The sequence below is a fragment of the Podarcis muralis genome, chromosome 10, assembly GCF_964188315.1.
Source record: "Podarcis muralis chromosome 10, rPodMur119.hap1.1, whole genome shotgun sequence".
NCBI lineage: Eukaryota > Metazoa > Chordata > Lepidosauria > Squamata > Lacertidae > Podarcis > Podarcis muralis.
Genome location: NC_135664.1, coordinates 72,502,286 through 72,522,160, shown reverse-complemented (window position 1 = coordinate 72,522,160; position 19,875 = coordinate 72,502,286). Strand labels below are relative to the sequence as shown.

The following is a 19,875-nucleotide window of genomic DNA, read 5'->3' as shown; positions in this document are numbered from 1 at the left end:
ATCTTCCTATTCTGGCTCCCCCTCCCAGTTTGCAGCCCCCCCCCCCCCCAAATCTGAGAAATGTTCTCTCTCTTCATTCATCCGAGTTATTTAGAAAGAAGGGGGCCCCAAACCCATTGGCCGATGGCAACGGCAGCATCGGCATCGGCACTTAGAAAAGCATCAATAGACCTCAAATATTCCTCTGTGGGAAGGGAGGCAAATGGGGAAAGCCTTCCCATTGCCTTTTTGCTTACAAATCCTGTCTTAAGGGCGTATTTGCCTATGGATAGGGTGAGCCTGTGGATTCAGGAACTAAAATATTAACCATCACAAAAGGATGGGCAGGCTGCCCAGGCAATGCAATCAGTGATCATTATCAGGTATCCCGGCAAACAGGATTTTTGCTGGAGACCACCTCCTTCTATGATTAAAAAGAAAAAACTAAAAAATTGGCCAGTATCACCTTAGGGACCAACTAAGTTGTTCTGGATATAAGATTTCATGTGCATGTTCTGTTATACCCAGAACAACTTCACCTTGCCAACAAAGGTCCGTATAGTTAAAGCCTTGGTTTTCCCAGTAGTGATGTATGGAAGTGAGAGCTGGACCATAAAGAAGGCTGATCACCAAAGAATGGATGCTTTTGAATTATGGTGATGGAGGAGACTCTTGAGAGTCCCATGGACTACAAGAAGATCAAACCTCTCCATTCTGAAGGAAATCAGCCCTGAGTGCTCCCTGGAAGGACAGATCCTGAAGCTGAGGCTCCAATACTTTGGCCACCTCATGAGAAGAGAAGACTCCCTGGAAAAGACCCTGATGTTGGGAAAGATGGAGGACACAAGGAGAAGGGGACGACAGAGGACGAGGTGGTGGGACAGTGTTCTCGAAGCTACCAGCATGAATTTGACCAAACTGCGGGAGGCAGTGGAAGACAGAAGTGCCTGGCGTGCTCTGGTCCAGGGGGTCAGTAAGAGTCGGACACAACTAAACGACTAAACAACAACAAGATGCTACTGAACAATTTTTAAATTTTGGGGGGAAGGATTCTGCAGACCATCACGGCTACCTACCTGAATCCTTCTATGATGTATTTATGATGTTTCGGGGGGTGATCTTGGGCTACAGGGTGGGCAATTTCAAAAGTCTATATAAGGACCTGCGCACTGTTGTTCAGGGTTCCTGTGTGCGGTGAGAGGAGGACCCTGTTTCAACAGATTAATAAAGATCAGGCTTACTAGCTGCTTTCCTTCTCAAATATACTCTGGTTGGTCTCTGTTATTCCCGTCTACCGATAGAAAACCAGCATAAGGACTCTATACGGGCTCTTGGATACCCCATGCTATGGTGTCCAAACTTTTTTCAAAGAAGGCCAGATTTGTTGAAGTGAAGGGCTGTGAGGGCCGACCAAAGTTGTTGACCTTTTTAGGTTTGAAGTTGTTGTTAGGCTTTTACCCCAGGAGATATACTGCCACAGGGGCCAGATTAAACCGATTTGCGGGTGAGATTAGGCCCCCAAAACAGACTTTGGACATGCCTGCGAAGGGAAAGGGAGCAGGTTTTTTCGTATAACACCTGTGCATTAATTTTATTGTTTCACCTTGTTTTGAGCCTTTTTTTTCCTTGTTAACAATCAAGCGGCATGTAAATTTTATGGAATAAATACATTTTAAAAAAGTGTTCATCCTACAATGGGTGGGGAAACCCAGCCAGATGGGCAGGGTATAAGAAATAAAATGGTTGTTTGTTGTTGCTGTTGCTGTTGTTGTTACAATGAAAAGAATGGATCGTACCCAACCAGCCCTCAACACCGGCATCTATGGTTTTAAAGATCCTCAGCAGTTGGCAACTCTAACACCCAATCTGGCTTTTTTTTTAAAAAAAACAAAACAAAACCCTCTGGGTTTGATCTTAAGCTCTTCTGTCGAATAAATCTGGTATCTTGCGCTCAGGCTGAAATGAACAATTGCTCTTCCACAAGCTGCACTTGGCTCCGCCCTCTTCCCACGGAACCCACAGGCTCCGCCCTCTGCCCCGCCCCAGAACCCCATAGGCTCCTCCCCCAGCCATATCAATCAAGGTGGCCCTTGGCCCTGCCCATTCTCCAGGTGTTTGGAAGTCAAGGAAGGAAATCAAAGGAAGGCACCAGAGAAGGAGACTGGAGTGATAAAACATGTAGAGCTTTGTTTGCAAGCGCGAAGCCGGGGGAGCAGGCGGGTCTCGCTCAGAGGGCCACGTCGCGCGGGTGGAGCAGGGAGAAGGCGCCGTTCTTGCGGAAGAAGCTGTCGATGCGGCACTTGGGGGTGGGGGCGACGTGGCTGGTGGCCAGCTTCCCTGGGGAGACACAAAAGGGTCAAGGTGATGAACAGCAGAGCCACCTGCAGGATCAGGCCAGAGAGTGGCCCACCTACTCTAGTGTCTAATAATAATAATAATAATAATAATAATAATAATAATAATAATAATAATAATTGAAAACTTTAGCAACTTAGCTTCAAATACAATTTACATCCAGCATTTCTATAAGCCAAATAAGCGTTCCTTAAGGCTTCCTTCCCAGTTTTCCCAGTAGTGATGTATGGAAGTGAGAGCTGGACCATAAAGAAGGCTGATCGCCGAAGAATGGATGCTTTTGAATTCTGGTGCTGGAGGAGACTCTTGAGAGTCTCATGGACTGCAAGAAGATCACACCTCTCCATTCTGAAGGAAATCAGCCCTGAGGGCTCACTGGAAGGACAGATCCTGAAGCTGAGGCTCCAAGACTTTGGCCACCTCCTGAGAAGAGAAGACTCCCTGGAAAAGACCCTGATGTTGGGAAAGATGGAGGGCACAAGGAGAAGGACAGAGGACGAGATGGCTGGATAGTGTTCTCAAAGCGACCAGCATGACTTTGACCAAACTGCGGGAGGCAGTGGAAGACAGGAGTGCCTGGCGTGCTCTGGTCCATGGGGTCACGAAGAGTCGGACACGACTAAATGACTAAACAACAACAAGGCTTCCTTCTTTTTGCGGCACTCTTGGTCAAACCAACAGTGCCCTTTAGCAGTGCGTGGCTTGCCGGCTCAGTTTACGTTGACAGAGACCACATCCTGCAAGGACTCAATGAGATTTTCGTAAGCCGTCAGGGAGGAATCTAGTGATAAATTGTTTATTACAACTGATCTTAATTGCAGTATGCTCGTGTGCTCAAGACATCGATTCCATAAAACATATTTTACTGAACTGTGCGAAATATGAGCAAGCCAGGGCTGAACTGATATTACCCTTGCTGGTACCTTTCCTGGGAAAATCAGAGGCTCACTATGTCAGGTTCCTATTGGAAGACCGGACAAACTCCAGAACATTAGCAGTGGCGAAGTTTTTATCGGTGGTTGCAAGAACCAATGATCCCTATATTCTGAACAAAATGCTTGTTTAACCTGGAGGTAGGCTGTCTGAATTGTGCATTGCTTTGTAACGATTTGTTGGGTCTCTGGACCGTAATAAAGATTGATGATGAATTTACATCCCCCTTCCAATATAAAACAACTTTCCGCCCTTACCTCTGGGGTATCTTTCTATGCCCCCCCCCCTTGTTCTGCTGCACTGTATGGTGGAATCTACACCCATATTTTTTTTAAAAAAAAAAATGCTGCAAAAATGCTTTTAAAAAAACCACGTTTCGAAAAATACATTAAATTTGGCATAGCTCGCCGCTGCCATCCGATGTCACATTCGTGTATTGCACTTTGCAACGCATTTAAAATGTTTCATTTGCCGCCGTAAGTCCTGCCAAACTAAATCTAATACGTATTTCCTCTAACGCATCTCTTGTCATTTTCAATCCGCTGCTCATAATTCAAATCCTGCCCACGATTTCACTTGGTTATGGTTCTTTCCCAGATATTCTGAGAAAGGTTTCCACTCTTCAACGCAGAGTTTGCCGTTTTGATTTCTCCTTTCCGGCGTCCGCCAATTCTGCAGAGCCTATTAGTTTTGCATGACATTCCTCTTTAGTCTGGTCTTCTTCTTCCCGCCAATTCTGTGTCTATAGGATTCTGGCGGCTGTTGTTGCGTACATAAATAGTTTGATCATATTTTTTGGTACGTTGTCCCCAATATCCCCAGAAGAAAAGCTTCAGGCTTTTGGAGAATTGCTAATTTTAACATCTCAGCACCCAGTGTCAGGAGTTCAGCCTACACTCGAGTAGGACCCTGGCAGAGACACATGCCCGACTGACATGTTCCCTCCCTCCTGGTCGATCGTTTGGGAGCTTCAAAAGCTTTCTTCACTTCCGAACATCACATCGACCGATGCCAACAGACATCGGCACACTTAGGAATCCGCAGAGTCTTTGCAGCTTTTCGTGACAGACCTCAGCAACTCAGCATTTTGGCTAATCTACTTTATTTACATACAAACACACACGGAGCACTGCAAGATGGCTCCCTCTCTCTCTCTAGCATCAGAAAGCAAAGAGAAAGAACAAAGGACAATAGTCCCACTTCACAGAACACAGTAACACAAACATCCTGTCTCCGTCACTTCCCACTCTGTGGAGTCAAAACATATACCGTCATGTGATAGACAACAATCCCATGACTGCAATCATGGAGCAGGAATTCTAACACCCAGCTCCCACAGGGGCCAACGAGATGCCCCCCCAAAGGGAAACCTGCAAGCAGGATTTGAGCACAAGAGCAACTCTCCCTTCCTGCAGTGTCCAGCAGTTCAGAAGCTGTGTAGGCAGAGCATGGTCTGTTAGAATTCCTCCTCCGTGACTGCAGTCATGGGATTGTTGTCTTTCACCTGATGGTATATGTTTTGACTCCACAGAGTGGGAAGAGGCGGAGAACAGCCGAGAACAGCATTGGCCTTTTTTGCTGCTGCATCACACTGTTGGCTCATGTTCAGTTTGTGGTCCACCAAGACCTCTAGATCTTTTTCTCGTGTACTGCTAGTGAGCCAGGTGTCCCCCATCCTATATTTGTGCATCTGGTTCTTCCAGCCTAACTGCAGAAGCTGGCATTTGTCCCTATGGATCGGTCCCGCTTTGGCCAAACCCAGCTGTAGCCAACTGCTCTCCCGATGTTCTTCTGCCCTTTCCCGTCCGCCCTGCCAGGTTCTCTGGAACCTGGTTCTCCAGGTTCTCTAGAATAGCACTGGCCTTTTTTGCTGCTGCATCACGCTGTGGACTCATGTTCAGCTTGTGGTCCTCTAAGACCCCAAGATTTCTGTGGAGGGAGCCCAGAATAGCAACCTGACATTGCTGCGCAATCCAAATCCGATTCCCGCCCACCAGCCTTTTCCGGGGGGGGGGGGGGACGGGGACCCAGGACTCCCTTCCTCTCCTAGCAGCTGTAAGGAATGATATGGTTTGAATGGACCTAAAATGATTGGAGACCACCAACACAAAACGGATGCTGTTGATGAACTAATAACGAACTGTGTTGGTCAAAGAGCCAATGGAATGTGCGTGTTCTGGCCAAGTGAACGCTACACGCAAGGAAGTATAAAGACTGACTATACTACACTAGTTGCAAACAGTGAGTGTTGAAACATGCCAAAAGCTACTCAGCACTAGTTCCGAGCAATGAGTGTTGTGATTTGCCAAGAACAGGCCAAGGACAAAGGACCTTTTGTTATTAAATATACCAAGAAAAAAGCACACCAAGAACTCTGGCCAATATAAGTTTCAGCAGTGGGAGGGGTCCCTACTCGCAAATCAATGGTCAATAATTCATTACAGCATTAGAGAAAATAAGTTATAAAACATCTAAATTCTAAATTATCTTAAGTTATAATAATTTAGAATTTAAATGTATTTTCGTGTAATGTTTGACACTTCCAGCTGATGAAGGTGAATACATTGAAACAGACCCCTGTCCTGATTTCTGATCCATAATTTGACTTCTGACTTCTGCTTAATGATTGAAACTAAGACCTTCACGTCAAATCTGACTATGGACTAACATGAACTTATCTCTACTCACAAACTCTTATCTCTAATGCTGTAACGAATGATTGTGTTATACATATCCTTATGAGTTTGAGTTTGTAATCTCCATCTGAGTTAGTAATCCTTGTCAGAATACATACGGTACTTTCGAATGGATTAGTTTTTGTTACAATTGACTATTGATTTGCGAGTAGGGACCACTCCCACTACTGACACTTATACTGGCCAGCGTTCTTGGTGTGCTTTTTTCAAGGACGAAGGACCGCCAAGAACATGCCAAGGAGCAAGAGGTGACAAGACTCAGAAGAGCAGCAGGAAGAGTATATAAGAAGCCTTTTCAGACTGGTTGCGCTTTCCTAGGGTACATGGCGTCTCATATATGTTAAACAACAGATAAAAGAACCTGTTTGGTCATATAACAGAGCCGAGTCCTATGCGCCAAGGTCCCTTCGGCCCCCTCGATGAAATATTTCAGGGGGTCGACCCCCCAAAGCTTATGGACATTGCCTTTCAAATGGGCGTTTGCCACATCATGGGATCAATTGTGCAGGGTGGGGTTTACCCCCCGACATTTAATTTATCCGAAAGCAGCAGCAGCAGCCCTCCCGCACCCCCTCGGTTGGCACTGTGGGTTAAACCACAGAGCCTAGGGCTTGCCGATCGGAAGGTCGGCGGTTCGAATCCACATGACAGGGTGAGCTCCCGTTGCTCGGTCCCTGCTCCTGCCAACCTAGCAGTTCGAAAGCACACCAGTGCAAGTAGATAAATAGGTACCACTCCGGTGGAAAGGTAAACAGCGTTTCTGTGCACTGCTCTGGTTCACCAGAAGCGGCTTAGTCAGGCTGGCCCCATGACCTGGAAAAACTGTCTGTGGAAGCGGACAAACACCGGCTCCCTCGGCCAGCAAAGCAAGATGAGCGCCGCAACCCCAGAGTCGTCCGTGACTGGACCTAACGGTCAGGGGTCCCTTTACCTTTTACCTTTTAGCAGCACCCCTCCTGCACCCCCTCAGTTGGCGCTGTGGGTTAAACCACAGAGCCTCTTGGGCTTGCCGATCAGAAGGTTGGCAGTTCAAATCCCCGCAATGGGGTGAGCTCCAATTGCTCTGTTCCAATTCTGCCAACCTAGCAGTTCGAAAGCACATCAAAGTGCAAGTAGATAAATAGGTGCCACTCTGGCGGGAAGGTAAACGGTGTTTCCGTGCGCTGCTCTGGTTTGCCAGAAGCGGCTTAGTCATGCTGGCCACATGACCCAGAAAAACTGTCTGCAAAAGTGGACAAACGCTGGCTCCCTCGGCCAGTAAAGCGAGACGAACGCTGCAACCCCAGAGTCGTCCACGACTGGACCTAATGGCCAGGGGTCCCTTCACCTTTTACCTTTTAGCGGCACCCCTCCCGCACCCCCTCGCTCCCACTCACCCATCTGCCAGCCATAGTTGAAGTTGGTGGTGACAGGAAAGGTATATTTGTCCTCCGGGTTCACGAGCAGGCGCAGCTTCAGGTAGCGCTTGCGCCCTTCGTCCTCGTGCGAGATGCCCTGGTACAGGAGGTTGCGCAACTCCCGAGGCGCAGGCCTCATTTCCATCTCCAGGATCGCGGCGTCCACCCCGGTCAGGTCTCGTTCCCGCGCCAGCCCTGCGGGGGCTGCCGTGAAAGGCGGAATGGGGCGCTGGGGGGTTACGTCCAGTGGGGCTGGCTTGACGGAGGGGAGCCGTAAGGTGTTGTCCATGGCCTTCTTCCGACGCTCCCTCTGTGCCTGCTGCTTGGCCTTCACGATGGCGCCGTACTTCTGGTGCCAGCGGTAGCGCGTCACGAGCTCTTTGTTGTACTCTTCCTTCCAGAAGTTCTGCTGTAGGGTGTCCATGTTCAGTGGCCGCGCCATGGCTGGCTAAAGGACCTGTGGGCAGCGCCCAGGACTGTCCTCGATGCCACAAGCCAGAGTCAGGGTGCCAGGGCTGGGCGTCCCTGGGGAGACCTTCTTGGGGTAGGCAGCGCCTCACAGATGCTTCAAGCAGCCCCTTGTGATGTCATGGGTCTCCCCAGCCTCCTGAAAAAGGCATTGGTGGGGGGCAAAGGGACCCTGAGCGGTGGCCCAGCTATGCCGCTATCTGGACAGGGATAGCCTAACTCAGGGGTAGGCAAACCAAGGCCCAGGGGCCGGATCCAGCCCAATCGCCTTCTCAATCCGGCCCACGGATGCTCTTGGAATCAGCATGTTTTTACATGAGTAGAATGTGTCCTTTTATTTCAAATGCATCTCTGGGTTATTTGTGGGGCCTGCCTGGTGTTTTTTACATGAGTAGAAGGTGTGCTTTTATTTAAAATGCATTTCTGGGTTATCTGTGGGGCATAGGAATTCATTCATTCACTATATTTTTCAAAATATAGTCCGGCCCCCCACATGGTCTGAGGGACGGTGGTCTAACCACCTTGCGACCTGGGACCTCCAAAGTGTTGTTATTTGTGGGACCTTCTGACATTCTTAAGAGTATTGTTCAGAATAGCGGTTTAGAAGACATACTAAGGAGGATAAAAACTCAATGAAATTCAAAACATTGACGATCAGTTGCAAATTTATTCAAAACCCATTTAAAACTATGTAGTGAATTAATTCAACAAGATTTGATCCTGGTGATACATCAGAGTGAAGGAAATTCAGAGCATAGAATCTTTACATATAACTCTGTACCAAGATGTGCAGTCCTTAATTTTGAAGGTTGTCATATTGCAAAAAGTGAAAGTCTGGACACAAAAGTTGTTGAGCTTTATATATATATATTTGAAGCTTTTGAGCTACTTTTAAGGAAAATCTCAACCCAAAAACAAACAAACAAACACATCTGACATGGGTTGCCCTAGACTCGAATTTCCTCAGACATTTAAGCCTATTTTTGAAAAATCCGCTTAGATGTTATTTCTAACCAGCGAACCCGGGAAATTCCGGACGCATGGGAGCCCTAAAATGATGAAGTGGAGCAGTGCTTTTTTTTCTGGGGGGATGCAGCGGTACACATGTTGTTGTTGTCCTTTAGTCATTTAGTCGTGTCCGACTCTTCGTGACCCCCTGGACCAGAGCACGCCAGGCACTCCTGTCTTCCACTGCCTCCCGCAGTTTGGTCAAACTCATGCTGGTAGCTTCAAGAACACTATCCAACCATCTTGTCCTCTGTCGTCCCCTTCTCCTTGTGCCCTCCATCTTTCCCAACATCAGGGACTTTTCCAGGGAGTCTTCTCTTCTCATGAGGTGGCCAAAGTCTTGGAGCCTCAGCTTCAGGATCTGTCCTTCCAGTGAGCACTCAGGGCTGATTTCCTTCAGAATGGAGAGGTTTGATCTTCTTGCAGTCCATGGGACTCTCAAGAGTCTTCTCCAGCACCATAATTCAAAAGCATCCATTCTTCGGCGATCAGCCTTCTTGATGGTCCAGCTCTCACTTCCATACATCACTACTGGGAAAACCATAGCTTTTACTATACGGACCTTTATATACGGACATACCCGTAAACATTTTGTAAATGTCTGTTCTTTTGCCCATTTACTGTATTTTCCCCAAATTGAACTACAAAATGGTGAGTGTATCTGAAGAAGTGTGCATGCACACGAAAGCTCATACCAAGAACTAACTTTGTTGGTCTTTAAGGTGCTACTGGAAGGAATTTTTTTTGTTTTTACAAAATGGTGGTTTTCTTGAGTCAAAAATGAGAGTACCCCTAAACATAATTTTTGTAAAGGAAAAAAGCACTTAAGAGGAGAAAGGCTGCAATTAGTTCTTTGCTCTGAAGATGCGAAAAAAACTCATTCCCCAAACAGTCCGGCCAAATCAAGGAAAAGAAATCAAAAAGGCGTCTAGTTAACCCGGAGTAAAAACAACCCATGTGTCACTCTGTATTTTTCTTACCTCTGTGGAAGAGGCTGCCCTTCCGCCCTTTCTCCGTAAGGCTTCTCCACCCGCCACCACGCAAGCGCCGCAGGAGGGCACCGCCCCCGCGAGCACCGCGCCTGCGCCGCCCCTCCCCGCGGTCCCCCCCCCCCCCGCCCGCTCGCCTGCGTATAAAATCCCCTTACGGCGGCTGCGCGGGGCCATTCTTCGCGGAAGCGCGCTCCTCGTCCTCGTCAGTCCGCAGCCATGGCCGGCCGGGGGAAGCTGATCGCGGTGCTGGGCGACGAGGACACCGTGACCGGGTTCCTGCTGGGCGGCGTCGGCGAGCTCGACAAGCACCGCCGCCCCAACTTCCTGGTGGTGGAGAAGGAGACGGCGCTGGCCGAGATCGAGGACGCTTTCCGGTGAGGGCCGCGGGGGGGGGGCGGTTGCCGGGGAGACGGCGCGGGAGAGACCAAGGGCCCCCAGGGACCGGGGGGGGTCCTCGGGAGAGACCATTCTGCGGGCACGGGGGGGGTCCTCTGTGTGTGTGTGTGTGTGTGTGTGCACGCGCGCGTGTATATATGTGTGTGTGCGTGTATGCAAATCTGCAATAACAGATTATGTGTGTGTATGTATGTGTATATATATATATATATATACACACACACACAGTGGTACCTCGGGTTACATACGCTTCAGGTTACAGACTCCACTAACCCAGAGATAGTACCTCGGCTTAAGAACTTTGCTGCAGGATGAGGACAGAAATTGCGCGGCAGCAGCGGGAGGCCCCATTAGCTAAAGTGGTGCTTCAGGTTAAGAACAATTCCAGGTTAAGAACGGACCTCCGGAACAAATTAAGTACTTAACCCGAGGTACCAAAGTATATGCAAATCTGCAAGAACAGATGTGTGTGTGTGTGTGTGTGTGTATACAGTGGTACCTCGGGTTACAGACGCTTCAGGTTACACACTCCGCTAACCCAGAAATAGTGCTTCAGGTTAAGAACTTTGCTTCAGGATGAGAACAGAAATCACACAGCGGTGGCAGCGGGAGGCCCCATTAGCTAAAGTGGTGCTTCAGGTTAAGAACAGCTTCAGGTTAAGAACGGATCTCTGGGACGAATTAAGTACTTAACCCGAGGTACCACTGTATATGCAAATCTGCAAGAACAGATGTGTGTGTGTGTGTGTGTGTGTGTGTGTGTGTGTGTGTGTGTTTAACAAGCTCCATTATCCGCTTGTTCTCCTTCTCTGAATTTTATTGACGTTCGCTGCCTTTTCCCTCTCCTCCGAGGAGCCCCATAGGGGCATTTACGTGGCTCCCCACCCCCCATCTCATCCCCCCCAACAACAGCCCTGCAAGGTAGGCTGCACTGAGAGATGCATAGGTGGCCCGGCAAGGTCACCCCCAGTGACCTTGCTTGGCCAGCTGGTGAGATTCGAACCAAGGGTCTGGTTCTCATAAATGTGGCTTGTTTCTGCCCTTGTCTGTTTCCTGTTTCTTACATTTCAGATGCTCTGCCACGCAGCAGTGGCCCTTCCCAAAGCAGAAGGGGAAACGGACCGTGGGGAGGGGGGGTCCTGGGCCCTAGAGCTTGTGCACCCTAGGGGCACGGGTGGCGCTGTGGGTTAAACCACTGAGCCTCTTGGGCTTGCCGATCAGAAGGTCAGGAGTTCGAAGCCCCGCGACAGGGTGTGCTCCCGTTGCTCAGTCCCTGCTCTTGCCCAACTAGCAGTTTGAAAGCACATCAAAGTGCAAGTAGATAAATAGGTACCACTCTGACGGGAAGGTAAACGGCGTTTCCATGCGCTCTGGTTTCCGTCATGGTGTCCCATTGCGCCAGAAGCAGTTTAGTTTTGCTGGCCACATGACCCGGGAAACTCTGTGGACAAACACCGGCTCCCTCGGCCTGAAAGCAAAATGAGCACTGCAACCCCATGTTCTCCTTGGACTAGACTTAACCGTCCAGGGGTCCTTTACCTTTACCTTATCTTCAGGCAGGGGTCAGCAAACTTTTTCAGCAGGGGGCCGGTCCACTGTCCCTCAGACCTTGTGGGGGGCCGGTCTATATTTTGGGAGAAAAATGAACGACTTCCTACGCCCCACAAATAACCCAGAGATGCATTTGAAATAAAAGGACACATTCTACTCTTGTAAAAACACACTGATTCCCGGACCGTCCACAGGCCAAATTTAGAAGGCAATTGGGCCGGATCCAGCCCCCGGGACCTTAGTTTGCCTACCCATGCCTTAGGCTGATGCCAAGCGTAGTTTAGGGATGGCATATGAATCCAGGCCGCTGAGTGCAACCCAACAAAAGCCGACCATATTTACACTCCACTGCAATTTCGTGGTACTTTCCACAGCTTTCGTTGCAGTCATTGCAGAACAACGTTGCCTCCTGAAGTCTGTGATTCCTGCATTGGACTAGTGGTTCAAAACCTTTTTTGACCATGCCCACCTAAGCATCTCTAAAATCCTGAATCCCCCCACCTCATGACACATAATTCTTATTATTCAAAAAGCGAACTCCTATTCACATGAAGGAAGCCTGAAAGGCCAGACACTGTTAATAACTCATTCTCGAATAGCCCCTCTTAAAAATCGAATATTTATGTCCCAACCCTGCAATTCTAAGCCCTTGGCTGCAATCTTCCTGTTGATCTTGAATGGCCGCCTTTTGTGGACAGGTGGATCATGATCTAATGGTAGATCACTGGACGTCTGTGGTAGATCATTGGCTCCCCTAAAAAAAGCTCAACCACTTTGCCCTGCACCCCAAAAAGGGGGGTAGATCACTGCCAGTTTTTAACTCTGTGAGCAGTCGCTTGGGAGTTGCTGTACAGCAAAGGGAATGGGTGGCTTTCTCTCTCCCCCCACCCCTTTCCGGAAGAAGCTGGGTTCAGGCAGTGCTCTGTTTACACACAAGCACCCTGTCCCAGCCAGGCCCTTCGGATCCGGCCGCAGCCGCCCTCCACCAGCCCTCTCTGCTCCTTGGCACCCAACAAAGGACCTGCCTCTTCTTCTGTGACCTTGAGGAAGCTCCTTGCAGCGGATCCTTCTGTTGGATGTGCCCTTTGCTGACCCGGGAGGCTGGTGGCTCTGTGGCAGGCAATTTATCCAACCTTGGCCGGTGCATACGAAGCAGGGAAGCCTTACTGAATGTGTGGTGTGTAAATATGCCTGCCAACAAGAAGTAGCAGTAAGAAAAGATAAGAAGAAATGTAATAATATTGGAATTAGCCTCATAGGTTATACACCATACATATGAACTGTATATGTTGCACATACAGTGGTGTCTCGCATGACGAAAATAATCCGTTCTGCAATTCTCTTCGTCTAGCGGTTTTTTCGTCTTGCGAAGCAACCCCATTAGCGGCTAAGTGGATTAGCGCTATTAGCGATTTAGCAGCTTAGCGGCTATTAAAGGCTTAGCGGCTAAGCTGTTAAAAGGCTATTAGCGGCTTAGAAAAAGGGGGGGGAGCGGGGGGGGGGAAATGGCGAGACTCGCAAGACGTTTTCGTCTTGCGAAGCAAGCCCATAGGGAAATTCGTCTTGCGAAGCGCCTCCGAAACGGAAAACCCTTTCGTCTAGCGGGTTTTCCGTCTTGCGAGGCATTCGTCTTGCGGGGCACCACTGTACTGGAATAGACCTTTATGATAGGAAATAACCAGTAAAATTTTTCACAGTTATTATCATTCAGCCTGTTGCGCTTTGTGTATTGTGACAACTGTATCTGCGTAGCAAGGACTCAATCTCTCATCAGCCCCAGCCAGTTGCTAGGAAGATGGGAGTTTTAGCGCATGCAAGCAGGAGTTGTGTTGGTACTGCACTTCACAGCCCATAATCTCCCTGCCTGCCACCCTCTCGGTCCCTGAACTTGCAATGGAGCAGGGTCCACTTCTGAGATTGTCCCTCCTTCAATCCAGCGTGGCTTCTGCGCTGGTCTTGTGGAATCGTAGAGTTGGAATGGAGCCTGATGGTCCTCTAACCCCCTGAAGTTGTTGTTGTTATTATTGCAGATTTCACAATAATAATAAAATAATAATTTATTATTTATACCCCACTCATCTGGCTGCGTTTCCCCAGCCACTCTGGGTGGCTTCCAGCAAAATATTGAAATACAATAATTCATCAAATATTAAAAGCTTTCCTAAACAGGCCTGCCTTCAGATGTCTTCTAAAAGTCAGATAGTTGTTTATTTCCTTGACATCTGATGGGAGGGTGTTCCACAGGGCGGGTGCCACTGCCGAGAAGGTCCTCTGCCTGGTTCCCTGTAACCTCGCTTCTCACAGGGAGGGAACTGCCAGAAGGCCTCTGAACTGGACCTCAGCGTCTGGGCATAACGATGGGGGTGTATCCTGGGCCGAGGCCGTTTAGGGCTTTCAAGGTCAGCACCAACCCTTTGAATTGTGCTCAGAAACATACTGGGAGCCAATGCAGGTCTCTCAGGACCAGTGTTATGTGGTATCGGCAGCCACTCCCAGTCACCAGTCTAGCTGCTGCATTCTGCAGTTTCTGAGTCACCTTCAAAGGTAGCCCCATGTAGAGCGCATTGCAGTAGTCCAAGTGGGAGATAACCAGAGCATGCACCACTCTGGCGAGACAGTCTGTGGGCAGATAGGGTCTCATCCTGCACACCAGATGGAGCTGGTAAACAGCTGCCCTGGACACAGAACTGACCTGCGACTCCATGGACAGCTGTGAGTCAAAAATGACTCCCAGGCTGCGCACCTGGTCCTTCAGGGTCACAGTTGCCCCATTCAGGACCAGGGAGTCCTCTTTATCCACCCGCCCCCTTACTCCCCAAAACAGTACTTCTGTCTTGTCAGGATTCGACCTCAATCTGTTAGCCGTGATGCAACGCTTTGAGATATAAATGGGACAACGTTTGCCCCTTGTCTGCTGTTGCAACCGGCTCCAGGTACCAGTCACCCAGCCGGCCTGGAAGCTGTCTCCCAGTCCCCAGAGAGTACTAGGGACACCCCTTTGGGGCAGGCCAGCAGTGACCCTCTTTATAATAATAATAATAATAATAATAATAATAATAATAATATCTTTATTGTCATTGCCCCCTCTCGGGGACAACGAAATTACTTCTGCTCTGCCCTTCCCTGCCCCCAGGAGCTTCTTGTGCCGCGACGACATTGGCATCGTCCTCATCAACCAGTACATTGCGGAGATGATCCGGCACGCCATCGACGCCCACACCAAGTCCATCCCGGCGGTGCTGGAAATCCCCTCGAAGGAGCACCCTTACGATGCCTCCAAGGACTCGATCTTGCGCCGCGCCAAGGGAATGTTCTCCGCCGAGGACCTGCGGTAGACCGGCTGCTCCTCCAGCATCACCTCTTCCATCAAGAGCTTTCCCCTCCTCTCCTGTTGCTCCGGCACATTTACTGCCATTCAGACCCTTCCTCTCTCTGCCCAGGGGTTCTCTCTGTGGTCCCCCACATTCCCACTGTTTGGAATTTCTAGCTCTCTAGTGTGTCTGCTGTATTTTGGGAGCTGGGAGGGTGGGGACAGCGGGGAGCTAATGTCGCACTTTCTGCTGCAATAGGAGTTCTGCCACTACCTCCCTCGCCTCCCAGCATAACTGGAGCTGTAATAGAGTTCCCTCTGGTGCCGTAATTGACCAGGGAGCCTCTCCATATACTACTGTGGCCCTTTCTTCCACCCCACGAAAGGGGGTCCCAAGATATATTTCTCAGCAGAATGATTTGGGATCTTTTGAGGGCCCGACATTTCCGTGTCCTTCAGGACTAAAGTCCTGATCCCTGGTTGTTGATGCAGCAATACACTTACAGCCCAAATCTACACACACACACACACACACACACACACACACACACACACCTATTTGTGAAGTGCAAACCAGTGATCTTTAATTAAACTGAAAGGCAGAACGTGCAATTCTCTGCAATTTGCATCTTGAGGATGCATGCAGGAGAAAACGTCACGATACCTCGTCAGAGGTGGTGTCGTGCTGGGAATAATTTCTGCCGCTTTCATTCTGACGTCCTCCATCAGACCTCTCTGTAGCCCTCAATTTGCACACATACTCTCCACTGAATACTGCTTGTTTCTTGCAAAAGTCCTGCCTGGGGTGAGCCTCCGAGAGAAAATCGACACCCAGCCGTATTCTTCTGTGCTTTTCCACATTTACGACTTGTGCTGTTTGTTTTGTTCTGAATATAATATATATGTGATCTTTAATAATAGCTAATCGTAGTTATTATTTTTGTGATTCCTTGTGAATGAACCTGTTAAATTGAGGGGAAGAACCAACACTTGGAGTGGACTCAATAAAAACTGTCTGTGAATCACTATCCTTTTTTCCACGGGTATTTTTTCCTCATCCCTGTCTCCTGTCCAGAGCCAGGAATTATTTTCAGCTTCGACTGCGTGGGTCATTCTTTCCCTGAAACTGAAATGAGGAAGTTCTCGAACTCAGTTGCCCCACGTCTGCTGAGCTGGCAGCAGGCCCGTCAGCAACAGCAAGCTCTCTGCCTTTTTTTTCCTTTACTGCCTCTCCTGGTCTGCCCCATGGAGGACCTTAAGGTCCACAAATGACAACACTTTGGAGGTCCCAGGTCGCAACGTGGTTAGACTGGTCTCAACTAGGGCCAGGGCCTTTTCAGCACTGGCCCCGACTTGGTGGAACGCTCTGTCACAAGAAACTAGGGCCCTGCGGGATTTGACATCTTTCTGCAGGGCCTGCAAGACAGAGCTGTTCCGCCTGGCCTTTGGTTTGGACTCAGTCTGACCCTTATGTTTCCCTCCCCTTATGGTTTTGATCTATGGGCTACTCTCGTTCACCAGAAGCGGCTTAGTCATGCTGGCCACATGACCCGGAAGCTGTCTGCGGACAAACACCAGCTCCCTCGGCCTATAGAGCAATATGAGTGCCGCAACCACAGAGTTGTCTGCAACTGGACCTAATGGTCAGGGGTACCTTTACCTTTATAATTCATGATTATAAAGATATTAAGGTTTGCAATCACACTTCTCCTATCCCTAATTGCAGCTTAATTTGTTTTATGCTGATCCCAGGGCAATAAGAGCGGCTTCCCGTTTTCCCTAAAACTCTCTTGCTGATTGTCTCCTTCCCTCTTGTGATTGTTCGCATCTGAAAATGTTGTTCATCATCGTCCCAGATTTTGCTCTTGTAGGGTCTGTTCTTGGTGTCTGTTAAACAACCACGGTTTAGGGTTATGTCTGAACCGGGACTGTTCTTTGGTAACGGGAGATTGGGCTGTACCAGTGAGCCCTTGCAAGCCCTTACAGGCGTCCACCAAAAGAAAAAGGAATCTGGATATTCTCTGCAGGATTTTCACCAGCAAACGCACACAGAAAAACAGGCCACACCACTGCATTTTAAAAGCAAGTCATCTTTATTGCCTGGGGGGGGGGGCGCAGGCTGGGTTCTGATGCTCTGAGTCTCCCACCGCCCACCATAGGAAACATGCAACCACAAACACATTGCTATAAAAAAGCCCCTCCCTCGAGGGGCTGTCAGTTACAAACCGTCCCGCCCGTGTGGGCCAGGATTCTTATCATCCCGTTTCCCTAAAATTTCTTTATTATCATTATTTTTCTTTCCCGCCCCCTTTCTTCGTCGTCTTCTATATAAAAAGGCTTTCCTCTCTCTCTCTCTCTCTCTCTCTCTCTCTCTCTCTCTCTCTGGCTTGGGCTGCCCCCATTCCCAGCGACAGCAAACCAGTTTGCGGACGGGGTGGGAGGACAAGGCACGGAAAACCCTCAACGGGTCTACTCTGGGGTGGGGGGAAACCCCAAAACTTTGGCCGCGGTCAGCTGAGAAGGTCTGCTGCATAAACCCCCGTCCAACGAGCAGGGGGTCACATGGCGGACCTTCCTGGGAGACTGAACCCCACCCAGCCTTCGCTCTCTCTCGCCTGCCCCACAAGCCATCGCCACTTGACGGGGCAGCTGCTCCTGTAGTTTGGGGGGTCACGGATGACCCCAGTCCACCTGGTCCCAGCAGAAGTCTTCTAAACAGCCCTGCGTTCTGCTCCCCCTGCTTCCTTTTCTGGGCTGCCTCTCCACATCTTCGAAAAGGTGAGATTCGTTCAGCGGCGCTGGGAGACAGATGCCCCGGCACCTGCAGTGTGAAAAATCTGGGCCCATAACCTGCCAAGCTCTGCCTTCCTCACCCCTCTCGCAACCCACTTTTTTGGGCAGAACCTCGTGGGTCCACCGTCGGGGTGCGCTCCGTCACACGCCCCCTACCCAGTGAACACCAACTTCTGACACTTCCTCCTCTGCGACTTCCGGTTTCCTCCCCCCCTTTACCCCCTCCCCATTGTGAACCCCACCCTTTCCCAGCTACAACGGTGCACACCCCTTGCCCTTCCTCCCCCCGTTCCCCCCCCCACAAACACCTTCACAGCCGGGAGAAATAGTTAAAAAGGCAAAAAAAATAAAGCGCCCCCAAACAGGCGAAAGGAATTGTCCCGAGGTTCCTCGTGGTGCCGGCCCCGCCCTGGGGCAACGTGGGGAGGGTTTTGGGAGGGGGGGCAGTCTTTGGCATGGGGGGGGCGCAGGGCGGGGCCCGGACGAGGGGGGATAGGTGCCAGCCCCCTCCTCCTAAGGGACGTTGACTTGGTAGGGGCTTCCGGGAACGCTCTCGTCGCCCCACTTGACGATGAGGATGTAGTCACCCTTCTCCTTGACGGTGTATGTGACGTTGTAGACACGGTTGCCCATGTGCTTGACGTAGACCTCGTCGCAGGGGGTCTTAGGGCCGTGGACCCCCACCATCAGCATGTTGGTGCCTGCGGAATAATAATAAGAAGAATAAGAGTAAGAATAATTGGGATTGCTTTAAAAACTACCGTATTATTCGCTCTATAGGATGCACTTTTCCCCCTCCAGAAATTAAGGGGAAATGTGTGTGCGTCCTATAGAGCGAATGCAGGCTGCGCAGCTAAGCCCAAAGCCAGAACAGGGAGACGCTGTAGTCCGTCTCGCTGTTCTAGCTTGGGGTTGGCTGCGCAAAGCCTCTCCAGGTCAGCGGGGTGCCTTCAGCCCGCTGCCCTGCGAAGGCTACAAAGGCTGTCCCCGAAGCCTCAAGCCTTTGGAGCGCAGCGGGACCTTGCGCTGCGCTCTGAAGGCTTCAGGGATCCTTGAGGCTGGCGGTGGGGGAAAGCAGCGCTTCCCCCCACCGCCAGCCCCACAAGCTTGGGGGGCAGTGGCAAGGCTGCGCGCAGCCTTGGCACTGTTCCCCGACCTGCTCTTTGGGGCTGGCGGAGGGGGAAAGCAGCGCTTCCCCCCGCCAGCCGCAAAGAGCAGGTCGAAAGGAACCTGAAGCCTCCGGAGCCCAGCGGGAACTCCCCCCGCGCTCCAGAGGCTTCGGGTTGCCTTCACTGAAGCCTGGAGAGCGAGAGGGGTCTCCATCTCACCGACCCATCTCACTCTCCAGGCTTCCAAGGTAGCCGCCTGAAGCCTCCAGAGCGCAGCGGGAACTCCTGCTGCGCTCCGGAGGCTTCGGGTGAACGCACCTTGAATGCACCTTGTTTTAGAGGGGGAGAACAAGAAAAAAAAATTTTTTTCCTGTTCTCCCCCTCCTATGGTCCAATGCATCCTATAGAGCGAAAAATACGGTATCTCACAAAACATGGTTCCAACCACAACACTCCAGAGATTTCCTGACGCTTACCAGCCTTGCTGCAGTCGACGGTGAAAGTGTTCTTCTGTCCGACAAAGGCTTTGGTCAGCCCAGGCCCCCGGGCGACCACCTTGCTGGCGTCGGAGGAGAATTTGGGCAGGGCGCTGTAACTGCCGCCCACCGAGGATGATGACGATGAGGAGGAGGCCCTGGTCACCGTCTCCACCAGCACCGTCGAGGTTTCGTGGAGGCTGTGCCCGCCTGACAGGCGGGGTCCTGGGGAAAGGGACAGAGAGGCAAGAATGAAGAGACCCCGTTGGCTTCCTTCGCGTAGCTGACCTCTGGAACTCCCTGCCACTGGAGGGAGGTGACAGCCACCGGGCTCCGAGAGCGGATCAAGCAAACTCGTGGGCTATGGGTGGCTCCTAGGCTCTGCCTCTGTGGTGGTGGCCCAAGAGGGCCG

The 19,875-nt window shown here is 50.4% G+C and overlaps 3 protein-coding genes across 10 annotated transcripts in view; 1 reads left to right on the top strand and 2 right to left on the bottom strand.

Annotated features, from left to right (window-relative positions):
- Nucleotides 1-2,051: 2,051 nt before the first annotated feature.
- Nucleotides 2,052-7,851, bottom strand: SPMIP1 (sperm microtubule inner protein 1). The gene is made up of 2 exons (XM_028746775.2): nucleotides 7,340-7,851; nucleotides 2,052-2,316 (listed from the first exon to the last, which is right to left on the bottom strand). Exons 1-2 carry the CDS (start codon nucleotides 7,800-7,802, stop codon nucleotides 2,207-2,209), a joined length of 573 nt encoding a protein of 190 aa, XP_028602608.1. The 5' UTR covers nucleotides 7,803-7,851; the 3' UTR covers nucleotides 2,052-2,206.
- Nucleotides 7,852-9,994: 2,143 nt separating this feature from the next.
- Nucleotides 9,995-16,113, top strand: ATP6V1F (ATPase H+ transporting V1 subunit F). Its single transcript, XM_028746776.2, has 2 exons — nucleotides 9,995-10,202; nucleotides 14,909-16,113. The coding sequence occupies exons 1-2, from the start codon at nucleotides 10,045-10,047 to the stop codon at nucleotides 15,108-15,110; spliced, it is 360 nt and encodes a 119-aa protein (XP_028602609.1). The 5' UTR covers nucleotides 9,995-10,044; the 3' UTR covers nucleotides 15,111-16,113.
- Nucleotides 16,114-17,159: 1,046 nt separating this feature from the next.
- The window catches only part of FLNC (filamin C), a 115,383-nt gene continuing 112,667 nt past the window's right edge, over nucleotides 17,160-19,875 (bottom strand). For all 8 annotated transcript variants that reach the window (XM_077935393.1, XM_077935390.1, XM_077935391.1 and 5 more), the window contains 2 exons: nucleotides 19,464-19,688; nucleotides 17,160-18,579 (listed from right to left, as the gene is read on the bottom strand). In XM_077935393.1, the coding sequence (XP_077791519.1) occupies nucleotides 18,392-18,579; nucleotides 19,464-19,688 (413 nt within the window). In that variant the 3' untranslated portion in view covers nucleotides 17,160-18,391. The remainder of the gene's footprint in view (nucleotides 18,580-19,463; nucleotides 19,689-19,875) is intronic.